Genomic DNA, 27,259 nt, shown 5'->3' with positions numbered 1-27,259 from the left:
TTAGTCATTTTTACATTGCAGCAATTGAACTTATTGCGCTTTTTTTGTTTGATTTGTGAAAATGCAACTTCATCGCCGCAATGTTTGTTTTACGTTGCCGTGTGATATGTGGCCGAATAAGTGTTTACGACTCAACGTAAATTAGATAAACTACAATAAATAAACTTAATTTATTTCCGCCTTGTTACTGACACCACACCACATTCGTTGCTAGCTGTATCCCGACTGCCGCTCGCATCCCGATCGTGTAACGAGTAAGAATCGGGATCGCGGATCGGGACGAGTCTCTCGCTAGGACACTCGTGCCCATCAACCGACCCTTCTGACAGAAATCGCGCGACATGTAGGCTTAAACACGTAGCTTAAACAAAGCTTATTGGCATTCAAAAGTTTAAGCCACGTTGAGTGCCCGCTCACGAGAGGCTTGATCGTTTAAGCTACCGCTATCCATTTAAGCTACGCACTTACCGGCTGTGAGTGCTTTCGCTCACTATTCTCCCCTCTCACCCTTTCTTTCCTCCTTTCTGATCCACAATTGCCCGTTGCTTCGAGCCGTTACGAACTGGATATCTGGATCCTATAACAATATACAGTTTATAAACTCAAAAAGAAAAAAAACACCAGCTATCATCACACTTTACACAACTTACCTGCTAATTTAAATCAATTTAACGCCTTTACGCTTGCGCACACTGACACTATAAGTCAATTAAATAAATATTGGTTAACTGCACTTATATGCTCGGTAAGCACAAGCAAATTAAACTGTACTTTATTGAAATAATATTAGTTAAACAGCATAAATCACTCCAGAATTTCACCGAACCAAACCAAGCCAAATTTTGTCAACACTGATATCTGTCAAACGAGGGAGGCGAACCGTAGATGAAGCAAACAACTTTTATCACTATGGGACAGCTTCAATACTTGTCCAAATTTTTAGAATAGTTTTGTGTACAACTTTCAATTGTCAGGAAAAAAAATTTAAAACACAACACACATTTAAAGAATCATTATTACTCTTAAACTAATTGTAAATTATTGTGTGTTGTATTAAATATCATTAAATTATGCTTATCTGTTTTATTTCTGTTTTGCCAAATAGAACTATGATTCGCCCATAGTTTCTTTCGCTCTCTCATCAGATTGAAAATTTTACCAACACCGCAAATGTGGAAGCATTGCGTGAAGTAGGTTGGTAAGGCATGGCGGAGTGAGAGCGAGGATCTCACACACAGATGTAACAATAACCCATCATCGCAATGACGAGAGCAATCGGTCATGGGGGGTTGGTGGAGTGCAAGTGTGTCTCTCAAGCTCAGAGCCGATTTTTGCTTAACACCTCAACGATGGGAGCGTTCAGGGGTGGAGACGTATGGAAGTGTGCGAGTGTGTCGCATGATTGCTCGCAAGTGTAGAGCGGGGGTAGCGAGAGGCAGAGTGTACAGGCGATTTCTGCCAAGAGGGGACGAGAGAAAACATCTCGCAGAGAGGGCGCGTGAGTACCCTGCACGTACGCACCCAACAGTTTGTTAACGGCATTTTTAGGCGCTACAACAGCTCGCGAGCATTGTCCACACGCGAGAAAGAGATGGCGCTATGGAGGGAAAAAGCACGGACGACGGCTGACAGCGATTGGCCGTCTGACGCACCAACACATCCAAACCTTCGACAGCGCGCTCAGGCGAGGGGTATGAGGCGGAGCCAGGGACGGGCAGCTGATCGACAAATTTGCCGTTGGAGGGAAAAAGATGGCATGATCAAATTCTCCGAACGCCATGATTTCTTCCGTCGCTTTGCGCAGCGGGTATAATATACTGGTGGGCTTATCCCAAGTTGTATGAATTTAGAAGGCTGATTTTATCGCTTCTGTTTATGAATGAAAATGTTAAGAGCGTTTTGAGTATTCGTCAAGCCTCAAAAAAGCTTACAAAAGTTTTCACTCGTTCTGTCAAAAAGTGATGTTCAAAATTAGTTATGAAAAAATGCTATGAGACCACCTGGACTACATACACTTTGATTCCAGATTCCACCACCTGATCTTTTTAATGCACCTTGGGATAAATGTAAACAAACCTGTGTTTTCGAGCAGGTACTCGAATCTAATTCTAGCTTTGAGGCTAGAATAATCTAGACTGAAAATTGCTGGCTAGTTTTTTGTGTGGTTTTGTATGGAGTGTTTACATGATTTCAGCCTCCAACTGTCAAACTCCATACAAAAAACTGACTAGAATCGTGAAAGCCCCCAATAACAGTTTTAGGTTTTGATGAGTTTTCCAGGGCTTTCTGCTGTCAAAAGGCATCCAAGACGGCCAAACCGATTTTGGCTTATACTTGACCTCGTTGCTAAACAGTCCTTGGTATGGAGCAGCTTGGTGGCGGGATGATCAAAAGCTCTGCTCGAAATGAGTGCTATAGGGAGGGACAAATGTTTCGAACGCCTTGCGGGGTAATTTTTAATGGTTTGCAACTGAACTGATTGACACAGATACTTCCGGTAACTCGCTTTATTCCTACGTCTTCAGTTTTGACGGTACTTGTGGTATTAATTTGTCATCAGTGCTTTTATTTTATTTTATCGTATTTTGTTTCAGTTCTTATAGAGTGCCATTTCACATTATTTTGGGATTACACTACGTTTAGATCTCATTTTTAAACTGGTGCAATTTCTTTCAATCATCGTCCTTTAGTTTAGTTTGTAATCAATGCAAAATGTTCAATGCAACTTTTGCTATTAAAAGTTTATTAAGAACGTTTTATTCATGGCTGGGTAGAAAAGGTCGAAAGCTTCAAATTGCTTGAATTCCCTGGTTAAACATGTTACAATATATTTCATTGTGATGAGTAAGGCAGCGGTCTAATGTTGTTGCGCGCAACATTGTTGCTCGGAAACATATCGCTGAGGTGGTCTATGAATGTTGCTGGCAACATTTCGCTTTGACATTGTTTAGCGTCAAAAATTAGCCAATTAACAGCTCAGAGTTTATTTTTTATCATTCACTTGTTGAATGAAGTATTGAAAAAATAAAATATACATAAAAAAATGTATTATTAATGCTTAAAATCCAAATATATCGGATGTCAACAAAAACCACACTGCTGCTGTGTCATTTCATACACCCGATTACCATGACAAAGGTAAATAGAAAATGTTGCCAGACAAAAATCAAATTGGTTTGAATTTGGCCAGCAACAAAGTTGCGATAGCTGTCAAAATCCATATATTTTGCCAGCAACAATGTTGCGCGCAACAAGATTAGACCGCTGCCTAACTCGTGCGATTTTATAATGCTTGCATGTGCGCATGTTTCCTTTTATTTCAATTTTAATGACATTGTTTTTCATTTTGTTCACACCATCGCGGAGCTAGAGCTTCCGGTTGTATTCCACGGATGATAAGCCGTTCGCGGTGGCAAAAAAAACGTGATTCGGCATCTATAGCTTTTGTTTCCGGATTTGACCATAGTCGCTCTGCAGCTGCTGCCGCTCTTGGCCAAGTGCGTCCGTCAATTGAATATTCATCAATATACTCAGTCCATACACAAACTTCTCCTCCTAAAATACCATTTCCTTTAGGTAACTGGTTATCGTATACTTTCTTCCAGGTGTAATAGGTTGTTACTCCCCAAAACCCATGATCAAGATACCAAGCATCCTTGGTCGAAACAATAAGCTTGTAGCCTAACTTTTGTAATTCTTTAGGTATAGTACTGCTTGACGGAAGCCATGTCTGTATCACATATCGGTTTTTAGACAAAAATTTGTCAATTACCAACGGATCTGTTAAGCGACTGGACCACAAAATAACTGGACTTGAATGCTCGTTTGTAGATGCAGAATAGGCTGAGCCATTTGCTCTTCTAGCATTGTCCCAAAGATTTAAAACTTTTTTCTGAAAAGATGAAAAGCATAATTATAATTAAAGTGATTTTTAAAATTACAATACCAGCTGATTATTTTGTTGATTTTTTGTGTGTTCTCCATCACCATCTTTGCGTTTTCCTAAGCAGTCTTATGTTATTATTTTATAGTGATAAGACTGCTAATAATAATAATAATAATAATAATAATAATATAAGAATAATAATAATATTGATAATAATAATAATAATAATAATAATAATAATAATAATAATAATAATGATGATGATAATAATAATAATAATAATTATAATAATAATAATAATAATAATAATAATAATAATAATAATAATAATAATAATAATAATAATAATAATAATTATTATTATTATTATTATTATTAAAATAATAAGAAAACTAATTATAATAATAATAAAAATAATAATAATCATAATAATAATAATAATAATAATAATAATAACAATAATAATAATTATTATAATAATAATAATAATAATAATAATAATAATAATAATAATAATAATAATAATAATAATAATAATAATAATAATAATAATAATAAAAATGATAATAATAATAATAATAATAATAATAATAATAATAATAATAAAAATAGTAATCATAATAATAATAATAATAATAATAATAATAATAATAATAATAATAATAATAATAATAATAATAATAATAATAATAATAATAATTAATATTATTATTATTATTATTATTATTATTTTTATTATTATTATTATTATTGTTATTATTTTTGTTATTATTATTATTTTTAATGTCCTTTATATTACAATATTATTGTAACGCAATTTCAATTTCATTTTTCCTTTTTTCAAGCGAAATTCATTTTTAAGTGAGAAAATAGATGTAAATGCTTAATAAAGCACACTTTCCCTAAATTCCGCTAATGATTTTATTTACTAAAATCAATCAAGCTACTTACCTGAAACTTACTCCACATTGTAAGAAAATCTTGCTCAGTTCGACCTAGGTTATGATCCATCAAGTAATTTATGATTTCTGCCGTCGCATTCCAGCAACCGAAGAATACTTCATCTCCTCCCATATGAATAACACTTTCTTCCTTATTCATTTCGGCTATATCTTTATAGATTTGTTGCAGTACAGTATATAAGTTGGGATTTATCGGATTTAGTTGGCCACATGGTGGTTCTATACAAAAATTACGCCAGGGTTTCTGATTTACACAGACGGCCAAGTTGCCGAGGTCTTTCTCAGGACCCCATTGCCAGCCATTACCTGAAAGGATTATAGGATTATATTGATGAGTTATTAACTGCCATATAAAAAAAAATCTTACCCGCGTGGGCAGGCGCATCAAGCTCAAGAATGACTCGTATTCCACGATATTTCGCATACTTAATTATGCTTTTAATGTCATTTTGGCTATAAACTTCTTCTTTTGAGTAGGCGCCGTAAAAAACCATTTCAGGAACTGTATCGAACTGCATTGGAAAACTTTGTGTATCGGTAATATGCCAATGAAAAACATTGAATTTGCTAGCGGCCATTGCATCTATTTGTCTTTTTAAACATTTTATTGGTATATAATTTCTCGCAGTGTCGATTAGGAGCCCACGATGGGCGTAGATGGGTTGGTCAATAATGTTTGCCTGCGACAATATATTTACAGAAGAATTGACTGTCGTAAACAATTGCAATAGCGTTTCGAAACCATGACGTGTACCGAATATTGTTTTTGCTTCTATTGTTGTAACTACTGTTGTTAAGTTTTCTATCGATATTTTTAATTTATAACTTTCATCCACATACCAAGATAGATTAGTTTCATTTGAAGTAATCTGAATTTTTATAATTATTGGCATCCCAGGTGTACTTTCATGTAAAATTTGGGTTTGAAATGCTTTTCGCAAATTGCGCAAAAAATACATTTTTATTTCTCTTAATATTGTTGTGCCTTCAGTAGTTTGGTTGATAAAATCTTGTTCAAATCTGCAGGATACATGAAAAAATGATCAACAAAATTTAACAAAAAAAGGCCAAATCAAAACTTACCGCAGATTTAAGGGATTGACTACAGTTGTTTCTTTTCCAAGAGTCACATGGCCTGTAGGTCTGGGCCACAAAGGACCATATTTTCCGCACAGCAAACGACAGTTGCTTAAAGTAGAGAAAACATGTGACTCGCTGGCACTTTTGGTATTACCGTACACTCTAACACATTGTTCTTCATTTGTGCATTTGTAAGATATGTCTTTTAGGCAACTAACAGCGTGTTGAAATGCATGAAATAATACTAATACGACTATTCCATACTTTGACATTGCACAAAACATTATCCTTTATTTCGTAGATCTGTGAATGTAACACGTAATGCATTGGTTTATATATGTATATATACAGGGTTTTATTAATGATATTACAAATTATATGTTTGCCATAAAAAAACAATATTTAGTTATAATCATTTAAAATAATAAAACAAATAATTATAGCTAGCATACTTTAAGCCGGTCTGTATGGTACTGTCTTCAACTCTTCGTTATTGAGCTAAAAGAAGAAAAAAAGGATACTGGCAACACGGTTGACACCATCAACAGTTTCGTGCTTGTTGCGAGCGCCTACACGCGTAGTCCAAAACAGCCGAAGTCATACAAAATCATGAAAAAGTCTGCGCCCTTTTGTTCCGGCATCCTCGTGAAGTTTACCGAGTCGAACCGAATAGTTGTGTTCGATAAACATGTGTGCGTATCAGGTAGCAGCATTTGTACTGCTTACCTGCCGTATGCCGCTGTGATACCGAGCGAGACGCATAGACAACGCGTCTAGAGGACATGTGTAGCCGTGAGGAATTTTTTCTGTGTCTCTTTTGCCTTGTCCTTGCCTTTAGATCCTGATGAGTGAAGCATGCACACCTTTCGGGTACGTTCGTGGTATAAGCTCTGTCTCTCTCATGTTAATGGTGAAGATAGAATCGTTTGCCATCGGCTCTGCATTCGAGCGTGGGCAGGCCCGTAGACGCCGTCTCCCACCCAAGTAGCAGAGCCGAAGTTTTTCAGAGATTTTTCTGTGTGCCAAAGCGAGATGCCCTGTCTTCTCTCTCTAGATTTTGGACAGCAAACCGCCGCGCGTGTAGAGGTGTGTGCGTGTGACGAAAAATGATGGATGAAAAACACGAGGAGCCGGGTCTGAAGTCTTTCGTTGGTCACACACACATGCATCTACCAGCGGATTGCGCCACACCGAGTCTACCCAGCTCTCTCGATCTACCATGATTTTTTCTGCTATCGCACTCATCCGGGAGTTAGGCATCCTCAGTCTGTCCAGAACTTTCGTTGTGGAAGGATGTGCGGGAGTGATGTGCGATTTCTTGTGTCCCCTACTTTCGTTGTTTACGTTTTGCGCAGTGTTGCTTCTTCTTCCATTGTGTAATGATTTATCCTAGCTAACTTGTTGAGGTAAGTTTCTTGATCTCAAATGTGCTTCAATGTACTAATTCAACTAATGCTTATCGTCTTCAAAGTTACAGGTGCATGCGCCATTCATCAACGCCTACCTGTTGGAATCATCAACAATCTTCAAAATGGGTGACGGAAAGAAATTGTTTTCCAGTTTTAAAATATTACGGTAAGTGTTGCTCTCATCATATACGTAAAACTATCCAAAGTAATACGTAGTACATACATTAATTATTGGTTCATTTTTATTGACAGCGTTCAGCACAACTCAGCCACAAAACAACGCACTGGATTGCGCTAAGAACCTGTCGAAACGCGCGCAGCCCCCGGGAGCGGTAGGAGAAAGGAAGAACGAGAGGAGGAAAAACTAAAGCCAGCTCGCAGCTCTGATGGTACGGTAAGAAGAAAAAGGGTCGAGAGGAGGAAGAACGGTAAATTTGGAAGGGGGAGACCGTTCTGCCGTCTACACAGTGTGAGTATGCCCGGACTGGGCAGTCCGCAAAAGCCGAAGTTTTGTATGGGATCGTGTCGTACACATATCCACTTACGTACCCAAGTAGCAACCGAAGCTTTTTTCTCCCAGTTTCAACCCCCTCATGTCCACAAACTGCCTTCGCTTACTAATCCTATCCCGTTTCTACATTCCACAACGTTTGTTGCGTTCTCGCTCATCAGGGTGTTAGTCAATTCTCTCTTGCCACACGAAGAGAATTTTCCTGCACACTTCGTGTGTTGGATTCTACTCATCCCTGTTGAACACACGTCATTTTCTTCCATCGCACTCATCTGGGTGTTTGCTCTTTTCCCTCCAAGCCAAAGAGCGACTTCAGTGTGCTCTGAACCGTGGATGTGAGAGTGTGTGTTTGTGTGCTGCGTGCACTATTTTTCCTGCGTGAAAACTTTCCATACTGCGCCATCCGCGGTGTTCTTTCTGCTTCATCGGAGGACGAATTTTTATGATCTAATTGTTTGGGTAAGTGTCCTTTTCTAAGTGTCTAGTGCTATGTGACATTTATTCTAATTCTAATATTATTCTAATATGCAATGTTTTGCACATTACAAGTTTCAAATGTGTGCTGCTACCGCTAGCTGTTCCTCAAACTACTTAAAAAGTGTGACACTGTGTGCACAGGCGTTCAAGTTTCAATTGATCCTCAAGCACAAAGGTAAGTTTGTCACATCTTTAAATCAAGTGTAATCTTTTTAACAAAGTGTGTCTATTAATTGCGTATTTTCATCAACAGCCTTCATACAATACCGCGGTTGAGGCGCGACAAATCTGATGACCCTACGGACAAAGAGCGGGTAATTTTTATCATGGTTAGCGTAAAAACCTAGAATCAAGCCGATGGAAGATTTCGTAGGCTTAAAAAAGGGGAGAGAATCGGTACCACGGTTCTCTCCCACTCCCATATAAAATACACGGTGCGTTCTCTAGGTTTCCGAGGCTTCTTTTAAAAGTATTCTCGGAAACCGAGAAAGAACCTCGGAAACCGAGAGAGCGCACCGTGTGTTTCATATGGGAGCGGGAGAGAACCGTGGTACCCGTTCCCGCCCCCTTTTTTAAGCCTACGAAATCTTCCATCGGCTTGATTCTAGGTTTTTACGCACACCATGATAAAAATTACCCGCTCTTTGTCCGTAGGGCAGTCTTCCAAGCACCGTGTGTGTGTGTATGTAAGTATGTGAGAACACATGTGTGAATCCTCTTGTGGGAACTGCAAAAAGAAGAGAATAAAGAGTGTGAAGCAGCTAGACAGCCCTACTAGCAATGAGAATGAAAAAGTGTGCGACTTTCAGGCGAGGGGCACGTAGAAACATGGGGAGACGGTTGGAAATACGCGGAATCACGCGGAGACGCGAGCGTGTTTTGGTTTCTACACAGTTTTTGCACTCAAACAATTACACATGTGTGAATTTGTGCGTTCACTTTCAGCCTGCGCGCTCAGTTTGGTTTTCTCGCAGCGGCATGCGGGTATCGGTGTCTCGCTGGCACTAGTGCAGCGAGTGTTCCTCTGTGCGCTCCCTTTCTTGCCACCACACGAAATCGTCAGTTCAGCTCAAGCGTTTGCCTAAGTCCCGGGCGATCGAATTTTCGCTAAGTGTTGAAGTGTTGTGCACTTTGAAATGAAGCTGCGCTTTTCTTTCACCATTTAACTTAAATGTGTGATTTGCGCTGCTTTATTTCAATGTTTTTTTTGCTGTATTGAACATCAACAACGGGATCCACGCAGTTAGACGTGAATTAGAAATACGACGATTTTTTTTTTATAAAATGAATGTGTGTGGTTTGAAGCAAGATTGTGTGAAGCTAGGTATTTAAATGTGCTTTTATTTTCAATAAAAGTGATCAAATATAAACCGAGTTTTATGTGTTTAAGTTTTTGTTTTGATTCGGGTGCACCAAGTCCGTGTGAAGGAAAGCGCACAGCGCGCTACGAAAGAAACGAGCGGGAGGGAGTGTCATTCCAGCGCAGCGCAATTCGCTGGAATCAAGTGGGAGGGGGTACCAGTTCAGCGCAGCGCAAGCCGTAAGAAACGGGAAGGAAGGGGTATGATGAAACAGCGCGAGCGAGCGTTCTTTACAGCGAGAGCGCCTCGTGTATTTTAAAGGCAAACAAGAGAGCGCATTCTCTCCGTGGTAGCGCTCCATCCGCCATTTTTAATTCTTAGCCCAAAACAACGGACTTCGGATCCGAGCTTGGGCCGGACCCCCACCGCGTGTTTCTACCTACCCCTCGTCTGAAAATTTCGTTCTCTTTGTCTGTCGGGAGCCGCAACCAAATCAAGAGAGTGAATTCTCATTTCAATCCGAAAAACTGGGAGAGAGTGATGACATGCGAGAGAGAATAAAACTAGAAACACGAGAGAGGGCCACACGAAGCGCTTTCGGGTTTTTTCGCCTTCGCGCACATTTTGCTTTATGCGCGCGACTAAGTGAGCCTTGATCAGCGCGATGGCCCTACAAAGCCCTTCGGCTTTACTATCTGGGAAGCCAATGACCGAAGGCCACTCTTTCGCGGTAGCCCGAGTCAAGCGATTGATTTTTAGCGTCGCATTAAGACTGCTTAAGACGCTTGTTATTTAATACTTAATACTACTACGGGCGAAAGAAAGAGTGCTGTTGCAATAGTTTGCAACAAGCTTAGATAGAAAAGATAAAATTTAGTAATTTACATACTAAGGGCGTTAATAGGGCAGATACTAAGGTTATAGGTTAAGTAGGGTCTGCGGATATTATAATTAGGTATGTGCAGACTTTACGCTAGACGCTAGAAGGTTACGTGCGACCTTGCAACTCTAGAAAGGTCCTCTTTTGATACCTGGAGCTCGATAAATAAAGTCCTTAAATTTCAACTTGTAATTATATATATACTATATACTAGCTGATTTACCCGGTTTCACACGGGATAAAATCAGTGTCTCGTTTCAATTAAAAATAGAAAAATTTGCAATCCAAGGAGTATAAAACAACGATTGCAATGATTACTATGATTTTATCCCAAAGCTTCGATTCTTCTTATCGGTCATAATAACAATTGGTAATTAAGATCTGCAATCATCCGTTTGGGTATTACCGAGTTTTTGCTTTACCACGGAGTTTATTGGACCCATATATACCATATATCATATACAGGCACTCCATGTTATATACTATTAACGTTTACTGGAGGCAATCGCGTATCTCTAATATTAGCATTTGTCGAAATTCGATGTTGGATTCGATGTTCAAAAAATTTTCAAATAAAACTTATTGTAATCTCTTCGGAATCTTTTGGATTTCCGACTACGCAAATAGCGTCCTTTGCCTTGCCTTCGATTTTGTTGCATAAAGGCTGTTACGTAAACTCTATACAAGTGGCTGTTCACTCTGCCTTTAGAAAGGTTCAATGTACTCTTAGCAGTTTGAAGCCATGCGGGCAACTGTTTTCTGTTTCCATCGTACGAGAAAAGCGATTTAATCGGATCGGGAACCCTAAAAAAATCTTCAAACTTGCATGTAGTGGAAGGTTCGACGTCTCTTATCTGATTTCCCTGAGCAAAAATTTGTCCTTGTTAATTTCTAATTGTTTCCTCCAGTTCGAGTAGAATCACAAAAAAAAGGTTCTCACACAAGCACGTTTTTGCAGCTGCTTTATTGGTAAATTCACTTTTTCATTCCAAGTCCAAGTTTATAAAACCAAAACGAAGCGCTAAAAAAAGGCGTGCTTCCTATCCCCCTTTTTTGATTCAACTCTCCGATGACGCGTTAGTTTTTTGGCGCTTTCCCCTCTTCTTTAGGGTTACCTGATGGTAATCATCGCTTTCAGCCGCCGCGCACGTTTCTTCTTCTCAATTCCTCGGCAGTGATGCCATCATGCCCCAGCCCCTGCCATCCTATATGAGAGCAGTGGTGCCATCACTCCCGAGCCCGTCAAACATTTTTGGAACGATGGCAGTGATGCCAACATACCCTAGCCCGTGCAACCTGCTGTTCCAATCCTAAGCAGTCAGCAGGCTTCACTACACCTCCATCACTGCCAACTTATGCACTGGTCTTTTGAGTGTGCTGCCCTTTGCTGTCTGCACAGTAGCACTACGAATCCTCCCGTCTTTTCCTTTGAAGACCTCCTGGATTCGTCCTCTTATCCAAGTTCTGCGCTCCCCATCAGCAACATACACCAAGTCTCCCTTTGCCTCAGGTTTACTTTCGTTGAACCATTTTGTTCTTCTATTCAGGGTAGGAAAATATTCCTGTTGCCACAGCTTCCATAATTCATTCGCCTGAAGCTGTGCTGGGTGATGTCTGTTTCGCAAGGCGTTTCCTAATTCCATGGGCGTCTTTGCCATATCTTGGCTTCCAGAAGAGCTTCCTACTAGGAAAATATTCGGCGTGAGAGCTCGACTGGTAAAGGTACTTTGAGGTAGATACGTTAGCGATCGTGAGTTGATCAAATTCTCTGCTTCTGTTAGTTCTGTAAGGTAAGTTCCACCTCTCAGTTTATGATCGTAATGAAGGTTAGTCATAGCTTCTAAGACATTTCTAATTAATTTCTCCCATACACCAGCAAAGTAGCTTTTGGCTGTTAGTGTCTGAGCAATTTTACATAGTTCTTCTAGACTGTCGCTGAACCACTTTCTATCGCTATTGGGTTCCGCATTTTTATACAATTCAATGAAATACAAAATGTCATCTATGACTTCAAACTTCCACTTCATGCCGGTATCAAATCTCTTTCCTTCGCGAGCAGTGGTTTGTTTCAATATTTCTTTAGTTCTGGCCTGATCCGTTGGGTCAGGTATGAAATCGGTTTGAGCTGCTGTCTCTTCAAGAATAATCCGTTTTCGTTTCAATTCATTAAGTTTTTGGTCACTGATTAAGCTGCAGTTTTGTTCAGCAACGCTATAGTGATGTGCGAGAAAATGTCTTGTTTCAAGCTGGTTGTCACAAGGACCATACACCGACCATCCTAACACGCTTCGCACCGCTATGGGTTCTCCTGGCTCACCTATTCGACTCTCGATAGGGGCTATTAGGTTGATGTTCTGTATACCAATGAGCACCTTAGGTTCAGCAGGGCCATAATTCAGTACCGGAATACCTCGAAGATGTTCATACTTGCTTATCGAGCAATGATCTAGACCCTGTACGGGTAGCTTCAAACTTTGTACTGTTCGCGCTCCTACAAGCGGAAAATTAGTGTCAACGCCTGGAGCAGATATTTTCAGATTTATGCGCTGAGATGTCGGTTCGGTTCGGGTCACATCTGAAGTCCATGCTAATTCGAGTGGTTCTGTAATTCCTTTAGCTCCAAGCTTTCGTGCTACAGAGGACTCGACTAACGTCAGTGACGAATCTTCATCAATGAATGCCAATGTTTCTAACTGCTTATCGCCGTTGTACAAGGTTACGGGTACAACTTTGAACAGTGTGGACTTAGCGGGTTTGTTCTTTTCGTGAAACTGTATTATGGCTTGTGGCACATCAACTTGATGAAGTAAAGTGTGGTGATCATCTTTGTGGCAACCATTAATATAACATCGGTACCGCGTCTTGCATTGCTCTATCGAGTGATTGTTTAAACATTTACGACAAAGTTTCAAACGTTCGACGGTTTGAAGGCGTTGTATGGGAGACGATTCAATGAATTCGCGGCATCCACGTACTACGTGTTCAGTACTGGAACAAACAAAACATTTTCTAGGTGCCAGTTTAGTAGTGGTAGAACCCTTCGACGAATCATGAACGTTTACATGTCCCTTCACATTTCGACCAACTTTTGCTTCGACTTCACCATGCTCTTTTGAGGTCGATAAAGTAGCTACTCTGCTTGCTTTCGTTACTACTTTTTTCATATACATTCCAAACTCCTTTAAAGTTGGCTCCTCATACTTTTCACTAAAATCTGACCACTCCATTTTGTAAGTAGCTGGCAACTTTTCAACGAGTTCATCAAGCAATGTCGGATTATTTAAGTACGAAATCATATTAGCGGCTACGATATGGTCACATAGTTCCTGCACAACTAAGCCAAATCGTATTAACGAATCAAGCCGATCTGCTCTTGGTACTTCAGCTCTACGCACCTTAGTCAAAAGGCTCTTCAATAACAGTTGTGGTTTGCCGTACAATTCGCGCATTGTTTCGATTGCTGCTGCCGTTGCGTTAGGAAATCGTAGCTTCGGGCGAATTAACTCACGCGCTTGACCTCTTAAACACTCCTCTAGTCTTATAGCATTCTCAACTGCCGTAAATCCACAGGCTATGGTGGAATCTTCGTATGCTCTTCGTATGCGTATTGCATCGTACCTGGACGGGGTACGGGCTACATTTATGCTCCTCCAACATAGAAACATTCTCCTGGGTGTGTACCTGTGCGAGGTACACACCACGTCGCTTTTGCTGATAATCGGGAACCTGCACGGGGCCTTGCACCTGGACGGGGTACACGCCACACCGCTGCTGTTGCGAATCGGAAACCTGCACGGGGCCTTGCACCTGGACGGGGTACATACCACACCGCTGCTGCTGGGAATCGGGAACCTGCATGAGGCCTTGCACCTGGACGGGGTACACTCCACTCCGCTGCTGCTGCGAATCGGAATCCTGCACGGATTCTTGCACCTGAACGGGGTACGCGCCACACCGCTGCTGATGCGAATCGGGAACCTGCACAGGTCCTTGCACCTGGACGGGGTACACATCACACCGCTGCTGCTGTGAATCGGGAACCTGCGCGGGGCCTTGCACCTGGACGGTGTACACACCACTCCGCTGCTGCTGCGAATCGGGAACCTGCACGGGGCCTTGTACCTGGACGGGGTACACACCACTCCGCTGCTGCGTATCGGGAACCTGCACGGGGCCTTGCACCTGAACGGGGTACACGCCACACCGCTGCTGCTGCGAATCGGGAATCTGCACGGGGCCTTGCACCTGAACGGGGTACACGCCACACCGCTGCTGATGCGTATCGGGAATCTGCACGGGGTCTTGTACCTGTACGGGGTACACGTCACACCGCTGCTGATGCGAATCGGGAACCTGCACGGGGCCTTGCACCTGGACGGGGTACACACCACACCGCTGCTGTTGCGTATCGGGAACCTGCGCGGGGCCTTGCTCCTGTACGGGGAACGCACCACACCGCTGCTGCTGCGTATCGGGAACCTGCGCGGGGCCTTGCGCCTGGACGGGGAACGCACCACACAGCCCTGCTGCAACACAGCCCGCTGCTGCATATCCATGCCGATAAACTGCTCGCACAGCTGCCGCTCCGAGACGGGAACCTGCTCGAGGCGTGGCTGCTGTTCCATGGCGCGGACCTGCGCATCGCGTTGTGGCTGAGCCAGATACTCACTCTGCTGTCCTGACGCTGTGGCCGGGTTGTTGGTAGACACTCGCTCCTCTTCGCTTTCATCAGGTGCTGCGTTCAACTGTTGTTCCGCCCATTGCGAGGTTCGTTCTCCATTTTCTGACAAAGATGAATCGCTGTCAAAAGATTCCTCCAAGCGTAGCAATTCTTCGGTATGCCGCATTTTCATCCTCAGCCGTCTCTCCTCCAAATCTAGAAGGCGTCGCTCTAGCTCCTGGTTATTTTGCACTCTTGCAATTTCCCATGACTGCGACCGGGAGCTACGCGAGCTCCGAGCACGAACACTTTTTCCACTAGTATCCATCGATGAAAAATGAAGTTCGCACCGCTTTCGTGAAACTAATTTTCACGCTTTTATCGAGAAATGAAATTCTCGCACTCAACACTGTTTGGTGAAAAATGAAATTTTCACGCCTTTTTTGAGAAATTTTCGAGTAGAATCACAGAAAAAAAGGTTCTCACACAAGCACGTTTTTGCAGCTGCTTTATTGGTAAATTCACTTTTTCATTCCAAGTCCAAGTTTATAAAACCAAAACGAAGCGCTAAAAAAAGGCGTGCTTCCTATCCCCCTTTTTTGATTCAACTCTCCGATGACGCGTTAGTTTTTTGGCGCTTTCCCCTCTTCTTTAGGGTTACCTGATGGTAATCATCGCTTTCAGCCGCCGCGCACGTTTCTTCTTCTCAATTCCTCGGCAGTGATGCCATCATGCCCCAGCCCCTGCCATCCTATATGAGAGCAGTGGTGCCATCACTCCCGAGCCCGTCAAACATTTTTGGAACGATGGCAGTGATGCCAACACCTCCTGAATATTAAGCCTTTGGTAAACTTCCGTAACTTTTGCAACTGTGCTATAATTTCACATTCCATCGTTAGGGAATTTAAAGAACTGTCTGAATTTCTATTATAAAATTCTAGTAAAGGCTGATCAGCCTTTCCAGTGGTAGCTTGAATGTTTTATGCTTAGTTTACATCCATACAATGGCAACCACATCGACTATAGAAAACGCAACGCCGACTTTGTTTTTAGTGTTTTGAAAGGTATGGAGAAGAATGATACAAATTATAGACACAATTTAATAATTGAACGTTTTCCGTGATCTTTCGAGATATTGTTTTACATGTGCTTAATTTTTTATCGAAGCATAGCTAAAGAATGTGTTCTACGACGTGTATGTTAAGTTTTCCAAAAAGTGGTCCAAAGAACTATCCAGCAAGCCTCAACGTCAGAAGATAGGTGGCATACTCTAGGTGGCCACCACTGTAAATGCGGATGTATGAAAACGTGGCGAAAACATTCATAGATCCCGAAATATAAAAGGAAGCAGTATCAGGGACCGTAACTAAGATCTGTTCCATGATCCTGTTCAGTGTAAGTTCTGGTGTGGGTTCGGTATCAATTTCAAGACCGGTACGCTTTTTGGAGCCGTTATGCCGGTATATATACAATTTCAGTACCGGTAGGGTAAATGTAGCAATAGTGGTACAATTTGTAGGAATACAGATGTGCTTTAATAGATTTAAATTATCAGGGAGGTAAAATTATGAACATTTTAATACATAGCAATTGGAATATGTTTTATCTTTGCAATCACAACCATTTTTACCATCAAACACAACAAATTTACGAAAAAGGCATATTTCTGTGACGACTTCCTAGTACCTATAATAATGGTATGGTTCCTATAGTCGTCGTATTGTGTTACAATAGTGGTGGTAGACAAAGATTCCTCAAAAACTGTGTATAATATATATGAAACTTAGTTTTGATGCTGTTTTCGATTAAATAGCAAGAATCACATCCATAATATTGATTTCTTATATAATTATTTGACTATAAGATATATAATTTGACCGTAAAAAATGAATAATTTGAGTGATAAAAATATTGACTAAAACACAGTATTAAGACTACCCAAGCCAGGAAGAGTGTGCTTCATTCGAAGTGAAATTTTCACTCAGTTAGATATGCGAATTTTGGCCTTTTTTGGTAAATTACTTACAGGAAACTCATTTATGTTGCTTATTTAAAAAAAAAGATACAAAATGTTAAAAATATCCCAAAAAATATCTAAATTGCCCTATTTTTACTAATTTCATAACTATGGCCACTATAGGAATGTTAGCACGTTTTTTGTGTTGACTGTGTTGGCTGCGTGAAAAAGGTAAACAACACAACTGCTGTCACCTAGCGACCGAGATATGTAGATAAACAAGTTAGAAAAGGTGCCGCTAGGTGGCGTAAAGGTTGTTATCAATTGAAAGAGGCAAACATATACATTGCGAAAGAGATGAAGAGACACGATCCAGCCTCCGGTCATACACCCCATAAAGGTCGAGCATAAGGGCATAGACAGGAAACGGCGCGAAACTATTGGCAGTAGCAAAAGCGAGTGTGACCGGACAAGTTAAAAATATAGAATTTGCATCAAAACGTCAAAGATCATTTTCTTATTTCAAACACCCGGAAAGAAATTGTTACCGAAGTAACAAAGTTTTTAACTTACACACTTGTATTTTCGCGAGTTATAAATTTACGGCATAAAAATGCAGAGTGAAGAAAATCGCTTCGATTGTGGTGCCTGCGATAAGGCGAACACCGTGGACGATATGGTGCTGTGCGATGGTTGCGCGAAGTGGTACCACTACGGGTGTGCTGGCGTCACCGCAAACGTAGCGAAAAGAAAGTGGTTCTGTGTTCGGTGTGTGAAGAAAGTGCCTGTGATCGGGAAAAGCGAGGCCAAACCGACGCTACGTGAGGAAGTTAGTGCAAAGGACAACAAGCCCGCTGAAAGCTGCCAGAATGTAGAGAAGCAGGGAGCAGCTGATAGCGAGGGTGGCAGTTCGGAGCGAACCGTAGTGCAGGATAAGCCAAGTCCACCCCAAACGGCCAAATCTAAAGCACCAAGCACACGACGGGGCGGCTCAGCGTCTTCTCAACTATCTGTGCGAAGCGCCTTAGAGCGCCTGGCCAAGAAACAGGAACTTGAGAAGAAAATGGCCGAGAAGGAGTTCGAGCTAAAGATGGCCAAAATGGAGCTCGAGCAGGAGGAGTTCAGGATGCAACTCGAGGAGCAGCTCGACATCGAAGGCTCGGAATGTTCCATCATAAGTGGCAAAAGTGTAAGAGCAAAAATTTGGGTAAGAGATCAAAATCAGGCTTTGGCTAAACCTGCTCAAGTGCAGACTCATCCGCAAACTGAAGCGTCACCAGTAACGAAAAGACGAATGGCTGAAAATAATCTGGAAAACGCGATGGTGGAAAGAAACGGCTTGACCCCCAGCCAAATAACTGCGAGGAACCACTACCCAAAACAGCTGCCAAAATTTAGTGGTTCTCCTAAAGAATGGGCCGTGTTCATAAGCTGCTACAACGAGTCCAATGAAGCCTGCGGATTCTCTAATAGAGAAAATTTGTTGCGCTTAGAAGAGTGCCTTCATGGTGCAGCTAGAGAGGCAGTGCAATCAAAACTCACGACGCCAAACGCAGTCCCAGACATCATCAAAGTGTTGAAACGACTCTATGGACGTCCTGCCATAATCGTACAAGAGTTAATCGACAAGGCACGACAAACCGAAGCGCCCAAACCAGAAAACCTAGAGTCGCTGATTAAATACGGGTTAGCAGTGCAACATTTCTGCGACCACCTAGTAGCAGCAGACTTAGAAGACCACCTACAGAACCCAGCAATACTAGGAGAACTAGTAGAGAAACTCCCAGCACCAAGGAGACTGGAGTGGTCGAGATATAAATGTGGTCTTCCACATATCAGCTTGCAACAATTTGGTGAGTTCATGAATGAATTGATGGAGCATGCCTGCGAAGTGTGCAATTATATTCCACAACAACCCACAAACCCTCCTCCTCCTCGCTATCGAACACACCATCACACTGATACTCTTGAAAGGGGAACCCTAGCACAACCACGACGTTACACCTGGCAAGAGCGGAAATGTCCTGCGTGTGGTGATACAGGTCATCGAGTGAGGAACTGTCAAGAGTTCCGACAAATGAATGTGCAGAACCGTTTGGATGTAGTAGATCGGCATGGATTATGCAAGCTGTGCCTTAACCAACATGGCCTACGACGTTGCTTATCGCGATTCCGATGCGAGATAAACGGGTGCGAAGCTCGCCATAACGCATTGCTGCATTTGCCGTCAGCGACACGTTGTGCAGAGGTACTAGCCCATAACGGTACGACAAAGGCTGGTGTGCTGTTCCGAATCGTACCAGTCGTAGTGCACTATGGACCGAAAAGTGTAGAAACTCTGGCTTTCCTGGATGAAGGTTCATCCTTAACCTTGATGGAAACCAGCCTGGCCAACACCCTTGGCGTAAGCGGAAGACCAGAGCCCTTGGAACTAAGCTGGACAGCCGATGTGACGAGAAAGGAAAATGCATCACAACGAGTAGACGTGCAGATTTCGGCGCGAGGCGACGATAGACGTTACGAGCTTTCCGGCGCTCGTACGGTCGAAAAGCTAAGTCTGCCGAAGCAAGAACTAAACCGCAAAATCCTAATAAATAACTTTTCTCACTTTCAGAAATTGCCGATCCAGTCGTTTCTGAAAGCTGAGCCAAAGTTATTAATCGGGCTGCAACACATGGAGCTGCTTACACCACTGGAGACCCGGACGGGGCAGGCAGGCGAGCCGGTCGCTGTGAGGAGCCCTCTTGGATGGGCTGTGTAAGGACCGTACAACAACACGACGAGCGGCGTCTTGATGCAGCATATTGGTCCGGTGCAACCCGGCAATGCGGTGCAACGCGACACTGAAGACAGCGACGGAGACCTGAACATGCTGCTCCGTGATTATTTCACATTAGAAGAGGAGATTCGTCCGGCTCCAAATCAACATTAGCAACATGCTCAGATCTGGCTGATACACTCCAAAACAGCTACAAAAGAAGCCGGAAACTATTTAGCGAAATGTGGGACAGATGGTTGATGGAATATTTTCCTAACCTCAATCTTAGGAAAAAGTGGCGAGATGACAACATACCAATCAGGGTCGGAAACTTGGTATTTATTACGGAAGGAAGTCGAAAGGATTGGGTGAGAGCAATTGTAGAAGAAACAATAACTGAGCGAGACGGACGAGTGAGACAAGCAGTAGTAAGGACAGCGTCTGGAAAACTATTGAAACCAAGGATAATGTATTTAGAAGGTTGATTTTTATCGCTTTTGCTGGGCGACATTGTGGGGGACATCTGTCACTCTCTGCATACAAATTTCATGACCCCGCACCAGCCCTCCCCGATTTTTATACCGGAGCCCACGGAAGAGAAATGTCAAGTCGAGAAATGTCATTTTGCTCTGAACAACTTCACCTTGTCATTTATAACACCTTGATTGAAACGAGCAGTGGTAAAACTTGCCTCTATAGAAACAGAAATATTAGCACCGGAATTATGAACATTTATATTAGCACTGCACTGAGTTCACCCCTACATCATATATTGTCCATACACACTTTAACGCTTAGAAGAAGCATCAAATAGAAACGTGCCAGTATTTTAAGTAAATCCTGCGCAACTTAGGATTGACGGGGTGGGGTATGTTAGCACGTTTTTTGTGTTGACTGTGTTGGCTGCGTGAAAAAGGTAAACAACACAACTGCTGTCACCTAGCGACCGAGATATGTAGATAAACAAGTTAGAAAAGGTGCCGCTAGGTGGCGTAAAGGTTGTTATCAATTGAAAGAGGCAAACATATACATTGCGAAAGAGATGAAGAGACACGATCCAGCCTCCGGTCATACACCCCATAAAGGTCGAGCATAAGGGCATAGACAGGAAACGGCGCGAAACTATTGGCAGTAGCAAAAGCGAGTGTGACCGGACAAGTTAAAAATATAGAATTTGCATCAAAACGTCAAAGATCATTTTCTTATTTCAAACACCCGGAAAGAAATTGTTACCGAAGTAACAAGGAACATCCCTATTTTGTGTACCTATAATGGCACTATGGCAAAAAACTTATAAAAATGCGAAAATATGGTCAAATGGTAATGGATTTTAGAAAATCATAAACAATTCATCTAGGAATTGATAAAACAATAAAAATTGCGTTGTTATGTTGTCATTTAAAGCGTTGACAAAAATATGAGTTTCGTTATGATATCCTAAGGATTTGGGAAAATGTTAACACATTTCACACAATATGGGGTTTTTCTGTTATTGGGGGCCTTCACGATTCTAGTTAGTTTTTTGTATGGAGTTTGACAGTTGGAGGCTGAAATCATGTAAACACTCCATACAAAACCACACAAAAAGCTAGCCTGCAATTTTCAGTCTAGATTATTCTAGCCTCAAAGCTAGAATTAGATTCGAGTACCTGCTCGAAAACACAGGTTTGTTTACATTTATCCCAAGGTGCATTAAAGAAATCAGGCGATCGAATCTGGAATCAAAGTGTATGTAATCCAGGTGGTCACATAGCATGTTTTTTATAACCAAATTTGAATATCACTTTTTGGCAGGATGGGTGAAAACTTTTGTTCAAACAAGCTTTCTGGAGGCTTTACAAATACACAAAACACTCTTAAAATCTTCATTCAGAAGCAGAAGCGATAAAAATCAGTCTTCTAAATTCATACACCTTGGGATAAGCCCACCTGTATATTATACTCAATTACGTAGCTGCTAGAAACTGCTATACAATGCAAACAGCTGACAGGCTGAAATTTCAGCCTACGAGCTTCAAACGGAAAGGACCCCATTGTAAAGTGATACTGTTATTTTCATGATTTCTTGTGTACTGAGCTGGGGGAACTTGTGTTTGTTGGTATTGAATATTTCGATAACTAGGTTAGCCAACTTGAAATTCGATAACTAGGTTAGCCAAAAACCCTCGTAGTTGCAGGCTCCTAAAGGAACATTCATGATCACACACAATTTTTTAGGGATTTCGAATGTAGAGATGTTTTGGGTGAGACCTGATTGAATGTCGATTGTATTCCTAGAATCTATTTTCACCAATTGAAGGTGTTTAGAGAACGAACAAACTAGTGATAAGAAATAATGCTTATCCATTCCAAAGATATCCATATGAACACGTAAGAACGGCTTTTGTGTAATCGGTCTTGGAGAAATTTCGATGTTGTAAGGCTTCCTATCGCATTAATATTTGGCGCAAATTTTACATGCGTTTATAAATTTCCGTATTTTAGTGTTCATATTCGGGAAGTAATATGCTCTTTTGAGTTGGTTTCCTATTTCTTGTATTCCTCTATGTGCTCGTTCGTGTTCTTGTTTGATGAGTGTATTTTGCTTTTCATCTTCAACTATAGTGGGCGTAATTACGAAATGGGAGGGCGTATCGAACGAACATGTCCTACATGCATTTTGTATAGTTTGAAATAGGGTTTCTTTAGCATGGATTGCGCTCTGTTTTCCGTTGTGGTATTTTTCTAGAAATGCCAAGATTTCGGCAGTACTAAAGGATTCTTTAGTATTTTTTTTTATTTCTCCTAAGGACGGCCTGATTCTTTAGCAATAATAATTCTACTATGATTGTGAAAAGGGGTTTCACAATCATAGTAACAGGTTGGCTGATAAGTCCCCGGTCTGACACATAGATGGCGTCGCTAGTATTAAATGCATATTATTTTTTTATAGTACCAACCTTCAAATGATTCGTGTCAAAATTTTTAATTATTTTTTTATTTTTTATTTTTTTATTTTTTTAAAAATCCACAAAATGATTTTGAATGACCGTAAAATGAAGTTGATCGAGATAGCAGAGGCCTTAAAGATATCAAAGGAACGTGTTGGTCATATCATTCATCAATATTTGGATATGCGGAAGTTCTGTGCAAAATGGGTGCCGCGCGAGCTCACAAAAACACCAACGTGTTGATGATTCTGAGCGGTGTCTGCAGCTGTTAACTCGTAATACACCCGAGTTTTTGCGTCGATCTGTGACAATGGGTGAAACATGGCTCCATCACTACACTCCTGAGTCCAATCGACAGTCGGCTCAGTGGACAGCGACCGGTGAACCGGCTCCGAAGCGTGGAAAGACTCAAAAGTCCGCAGGCAAAGTAATGGCCTCTGTTTTTTGGGATGTAAAGTTTGAAATAGGACTGCACCTTTAGCATAGTTAGACGGATCTGTGGTTAGCGTTTATGGTTTTTTAAAATCCGGGCACACAAGTATGGGATCCATTGTAAGAATAGTTTTAGATTTTTCGAACGCCTCTATGTATTCGGGATCTGTTGTGTTTACTGAAACATTTTGTTTTAAATACTTTGTCACAGGCCTAGTTATCCTAGCGAAATCTTTTATAAATTTAAGTAGTTATCCTAAGTAATTTATAAGTACCCTAATAATCCTAAGTATTGTTTTATTTGTTTTTCGTTGATCGGCAAAATCCAATTTAATATTTCCTTTATTTTGTCCGGATTTGGTTTAATGCCATCTTTCGTTATGATGTGGCCAAGGAATTCACATTCACGTTTTAGAAACTCGCATTTATCAATTTTAACTTTTAAATTTGCCTTTCCTAATCGTTAAGTACCTCGCTAAGGTTAGAGACATGGTTTATTTTAAGTCGGTACCAAACACAACAACGTCATCGAGATAGACGTAACATTTTTGACCAATTAAATCCGATAAGATAGAATTCATTGCTTTTTGAAATGTCGAAGGAGCAGTTTTGAGTCCAAACGGCATGCGTAAGAATTCATAATGTCTGAACTCGGTACTGAATGCAGTTTTTTCCCTGGATTCGGAATCCATCTCAATTTGGTGGAAAGCGCTCTTCACGTCCAATGTGGAAAAGTACTCGGTTTTATCCAAGTTTCCTGTAATCGATAACTATACAAACACTTTCTTTTCCAGATGCGTCTTTCTTTTTTGGGACTACCCATATGGGGGCATTCCATGGGGATTTTGAATGAGTAATTATACCGTGTTGCAACCAGTGCTGCAAAATGTCATGAGTATCACGAAATTTTCACCAGCGAAAACAATGAACATATCCGTGGTAGCTTGATGCTCATTGTTGATAGTCAATAAAAGTGCGTCATGACATGCTGAACACGACATGTGAATTCTTGAGTCCAACGCGATACTCTGACTGACAAGCTTAGCTTAATGTCCGCATAAGCATAATCATGACTATTGCTGGCTGTGTACAGTGCTGCCAAATATCACTGTTTCAGTCACCAACGCTCATGACTGAAACGAACCTCAAATCAGCTCACGTACACAAGTGCGATGATCAGACGCAAGATCCCCAAGACATCCCGGCAAACAATACTAGGGTTGGTGAGGTACCTCTCGCTCTAATTTCTCTAGTCTAGTCTAGTTGCCTCGCTTCCTCCTATAGCGATTCTGTCGAGCTGAGCTTTCACGTCCCTCATCACCGATCCCCTTCCTACCCCTCGCCTAAGATCGTCTGATGTCTCGCCTGACACCTTTCGTTGTGTTGGTGCTATGCGGCTGCTGTCACTGTAGAAGTCAGGTTGTGTGTGTAAAAAAAACAATAAAAAATGTAAACAATGTTGTTGGCTGATCAATTTTGGTAAGTTTTTTTTAATAATTAAGTTCTTAATTTTACATAAGTAAGTGCCATTTTAGCAAAAGTAAGTGGTAGAAGTCTTGCCCAATGCGTACTGGCTCCGTCGGAAGCAGTACGTGCATGTACCGGCGTAGGAAAGTGGTGTGGTGAACAACACAGCACAAGACAGCGGGTAAGTGTTATCCAGCGATTATCATGATAAAGAAACATCGGCTCATTTTAATAGAATATGGAATGTTTTAACTTGCAGATATAATGCAGAAACGATATGGGCCTGCCGCAGGTGTTTGCGACTGTGCGTTGCATTGTATATGATTCGGTATGTTCGGTATGTAAGCGGACCACGAAAGAAGAAGAAGATTGTTTGGCGAAGGTAGGGATTAGGATGCTAATCATGGTGTTTATTCCTTTTTTGCAGCCAATTTTCCTCTATCCTGGAACGTGGGCTTACGAGGAACCATTTAAGAACATCCTCCGGAAGCTGTACGGCGAAGAGTTGGGCTCTACCAGCACAACACGCTAGAGGCCCAGCCGGCACCGGGTGCCCCGATTGCACCGTCAGACGGTGTCGAGCGTGCTCGTTCATAACGTTCGTGGCAGGAATTCAACCCTTTGGAACCTCATTGTCCTCTGCCTCACAATAGCTGCAGCAGCAACAGGACCGACCTCACTACTGATCGCGGCCAAATTTCCTGGCAGGAGAAAAAATCCCACAAGTAAGTTCCTTCTAGATGCACTATCGCTACATCTAGATCTGTTGTTTTATCTTCCCTCTAAAACAAATGTTTTATATTCTCTCAGGTGTATCGATTTCATCGACGGCCGCTCGCTGGCAGCACCAACATGCCACCGAATAACCCCGGAAAGGCGACAAACACTCATCTCCAGCGGCAAACAAATTGGTAACAATAACCCACTTTCGCACATCTATACGACGTCACGTTAATAGTATTATTGTGATGATGTTAACGAGTTAAGATTAGACTTAAGTACGCTTTAAGGCATACATCGATATGTCTAATTTTAAGTTAAGTGTTTTGACAATCGCGTGTGTGTCAAGGGGCGGAATAAGTGCTAAGCAAATTAAGCGGCCGTGTCAGGCCCCGTGGTCTTGAGGGGCCCCAAAAAAGGAACCCACCCCCCGCTCGCAAGTTAAATTGCTACTAAATCCCTCTCTAGTTTAGAATATTTCCCTGCTAGACGCTTAAACCAAACTTACATTTATGCGACTGCTTCGGGCATCCACTCGTATGTGTGGGTTTTGCACAACATTTAAGATAAATAAATTTAGTTTATATTATCATAAAACACTACGCATTTTTAAAGGGGGAATAAAGATGATGACATATATTTAGTTTGTTAGAAGGTTTGTATGCACGTTCACTAGTTTATTTTATCTGGATTCTTTGCGGACTGCTTTTCGATTGCGCATGTCGCTTTGCCACGTCTTGTGTTTTACAAACCCCAACAGCAAGGATGCGGCTAGTCTATCATTGGATTAACCTGGTGGATCTGGTAGCTTGTAGCGCACCATACTCGCCTGTCCGCGATGGGTAGGCCATGTCATACCCCTGGTACTGAACGATCCAGCCCATAGTCGTTCGCAAAGACAAAACGGTGTGTCGCAGAATGTGTAACAGATGGTAGAAAATGGGTACCTGCGGGTGAGAGAGTCTGTTTCTAATGTTTTATTATCAGTTGGTGACACGTTCAAATGGATGTGCACAGATCACGGCCCGATCCTGAGGGCTCACCGTTGAAAAAGGCGCTGTCAGCGTGTGATGTTCTCAATGAGGATCTTGACACGGAACCGAGAGTGGTCAGAGTGGTCAGGATACATACAGTGGTGGATTTAGGGTATCGGGGGCCCTTGGCGGTAAGACGAGTTGAGGCCCCCTGTAAATGTTAAATGGTGGTCCGGGAGGATGGGGGGGGGGGGGGGGGGGGGGGTGTTAGTGGTATTAAACTGGCTGTTGAGAGTTTGAACGCCGTCGGGGGGCCCTACGATCATCAGTCACAGGCTCTAAAATTGATTCGACAGCCTCACGGCCCCAACGTCCATCCTTCCGGGGGCCCTTGTCGCTGGTACTCTGTCCATACGGCATACTATAGAATGGCGATCTACGGGGCCCCTTAATCGGCGGGGCCCCAGGCGACCGCCTAGTCCGCCTACCGTTAGATCCGCTACTGGATACATAAAGGATGATAATATCATGCCCGTCATAGGTTTAAGCCTCATATAGACGGTCCCCTCGTAGTAAGGACTGGCCAGCCGGGTGTGTGGTACTAAAAAAAGACGCTAAAGCTTGCATTGGCTGGCATGACCAGGTAGATGGATACGGCAAATATAAGAAGAAGAAACAGGAAAATGGAAAGCAGCAGTCTGTAGAAGCTTCGGTTGAGACCTTTGCTGTTAAAGAAGAGGGAAATGTCGTTGCATGTGGATGGAATGTTGAGATTATGGGTGGTTCGGGTGATGAATGGTTGGGAGCGGAGATGAATGAATTGGCGAAGCCAGTTTACCTCTCTCCATGCGTTGT

General features: G+C 42.0%; 2 protein-coding genes and 1 long non-coding RNA gene across 6 annotated transcripts in view; 1 reads left to right on the top strand and 2 right to left on the bottom strand.

Moving 5' to 3' along the window:
• LOC120948884 (chitooligosaccharidolytic beta-N-acetylglucosaminidase) overlaps nucleotides 1–27,259 on the bottom strand; it is a 71,598-nt gene that overhangs the window by 11,769 nt on the left and 32,570 nt on the right. For 3 of the 4 annotated variants that reach the window (XM_049605231.1, XM_049605230.1, XM_049605232.1), the window contains exons 2-4: nucleotides 5,932–6,231; nucleotides 5,216–5,868; nucleotides 4,838–5,154 (exon numbers count right to left, since the gene is read on the bottom strand). In XM_049605231.1, the coding sequence (XP_049461188.1) occupies nucleotides 4,838–5,154; nucleotides 5,216–5,868; nucleotides 5,932–6,212 (1,251 nt within the window). In that variant the 5' untranslated portion in view covers nucleotides 6,213–6,231. Of the gene's footprint in view, nucleotides 1–2,715; nucleotides 3,893–4,837; nucleotides 5,155–5,215; nucleotides 5,869–5,931; nucleotides 6,232–27,259 lie in introns of those variants that run through there. The other variant, XM_049605229.1, reaches the window with a different exon arrangement.
• LOC125906465 (uncharacterized) lies at nucleotides 6,258–8,565 on the top strand. Its single transcript, XR_007451831.1, has 3 exons — nucleotides 6,258–7,334; nucleotides 7,400–7,503; nucleotides 7,590–8,565. It is a non-coding gene; the product is annotated as an uncharacterized LOC125906465 (long non-coding RNA).
• Nucleotides 14,056–15,353, bottom strand: LOC120961170 (ataxin-2 homolog). The gene is made up of 2 exons (XM_040384854.2): nucleotides 15,021–15,353; nucleotides 14,056–14,970 (listed from the first exon to the last, which is right to left on the bottom strand). Exons 1-2 carry the CDS (start codon nucleotides 15,351–15,353, stop codon nucleotides 14,056–14,058), a joined length of 1,248 nt encoding a protein of 415 aa, XP_040240788.2.

The sequence above is a fragment of the Anopheles coluzzii genome, chromosome 2, assembly GCF_943734685.1.
Source record: "Anopheles coluzzii chromosome 2, AcolN3, whole genome shotgun sequence".
In the NCBI taxonomy this organism is placed as follows: Eukaryota; Metazoa; Arthropoda; class Insecta; order Diptera; family Culicidae; genus Anopheles; species Anopheles coluzzii.
The sequence above is the reverse complement of the archived record's forward strand: the minus strand, read 5'-3'. Positions and strand labels throughout refer to the sequence as shown.

What these genes read in the sequence shown, in the direction of transcription:
- LOC120961170 (XM_040384854.2), bottom strand. Translation starts at nt 15,353, where the DNA reads ATGCGGCATACCGAAGAATTGCTACGCTTGGAGGAATCTTTTGACAGC. An exon ending in TGTTGCAGCAGGGCTGTGTG is followed by an intron (nt 14,971 to 15,020) that starts GTGCGTTCCCCG and finishes CCCGATACGCAG; the next exon opens with CAGCAGCGGTGTGGTGCGTT.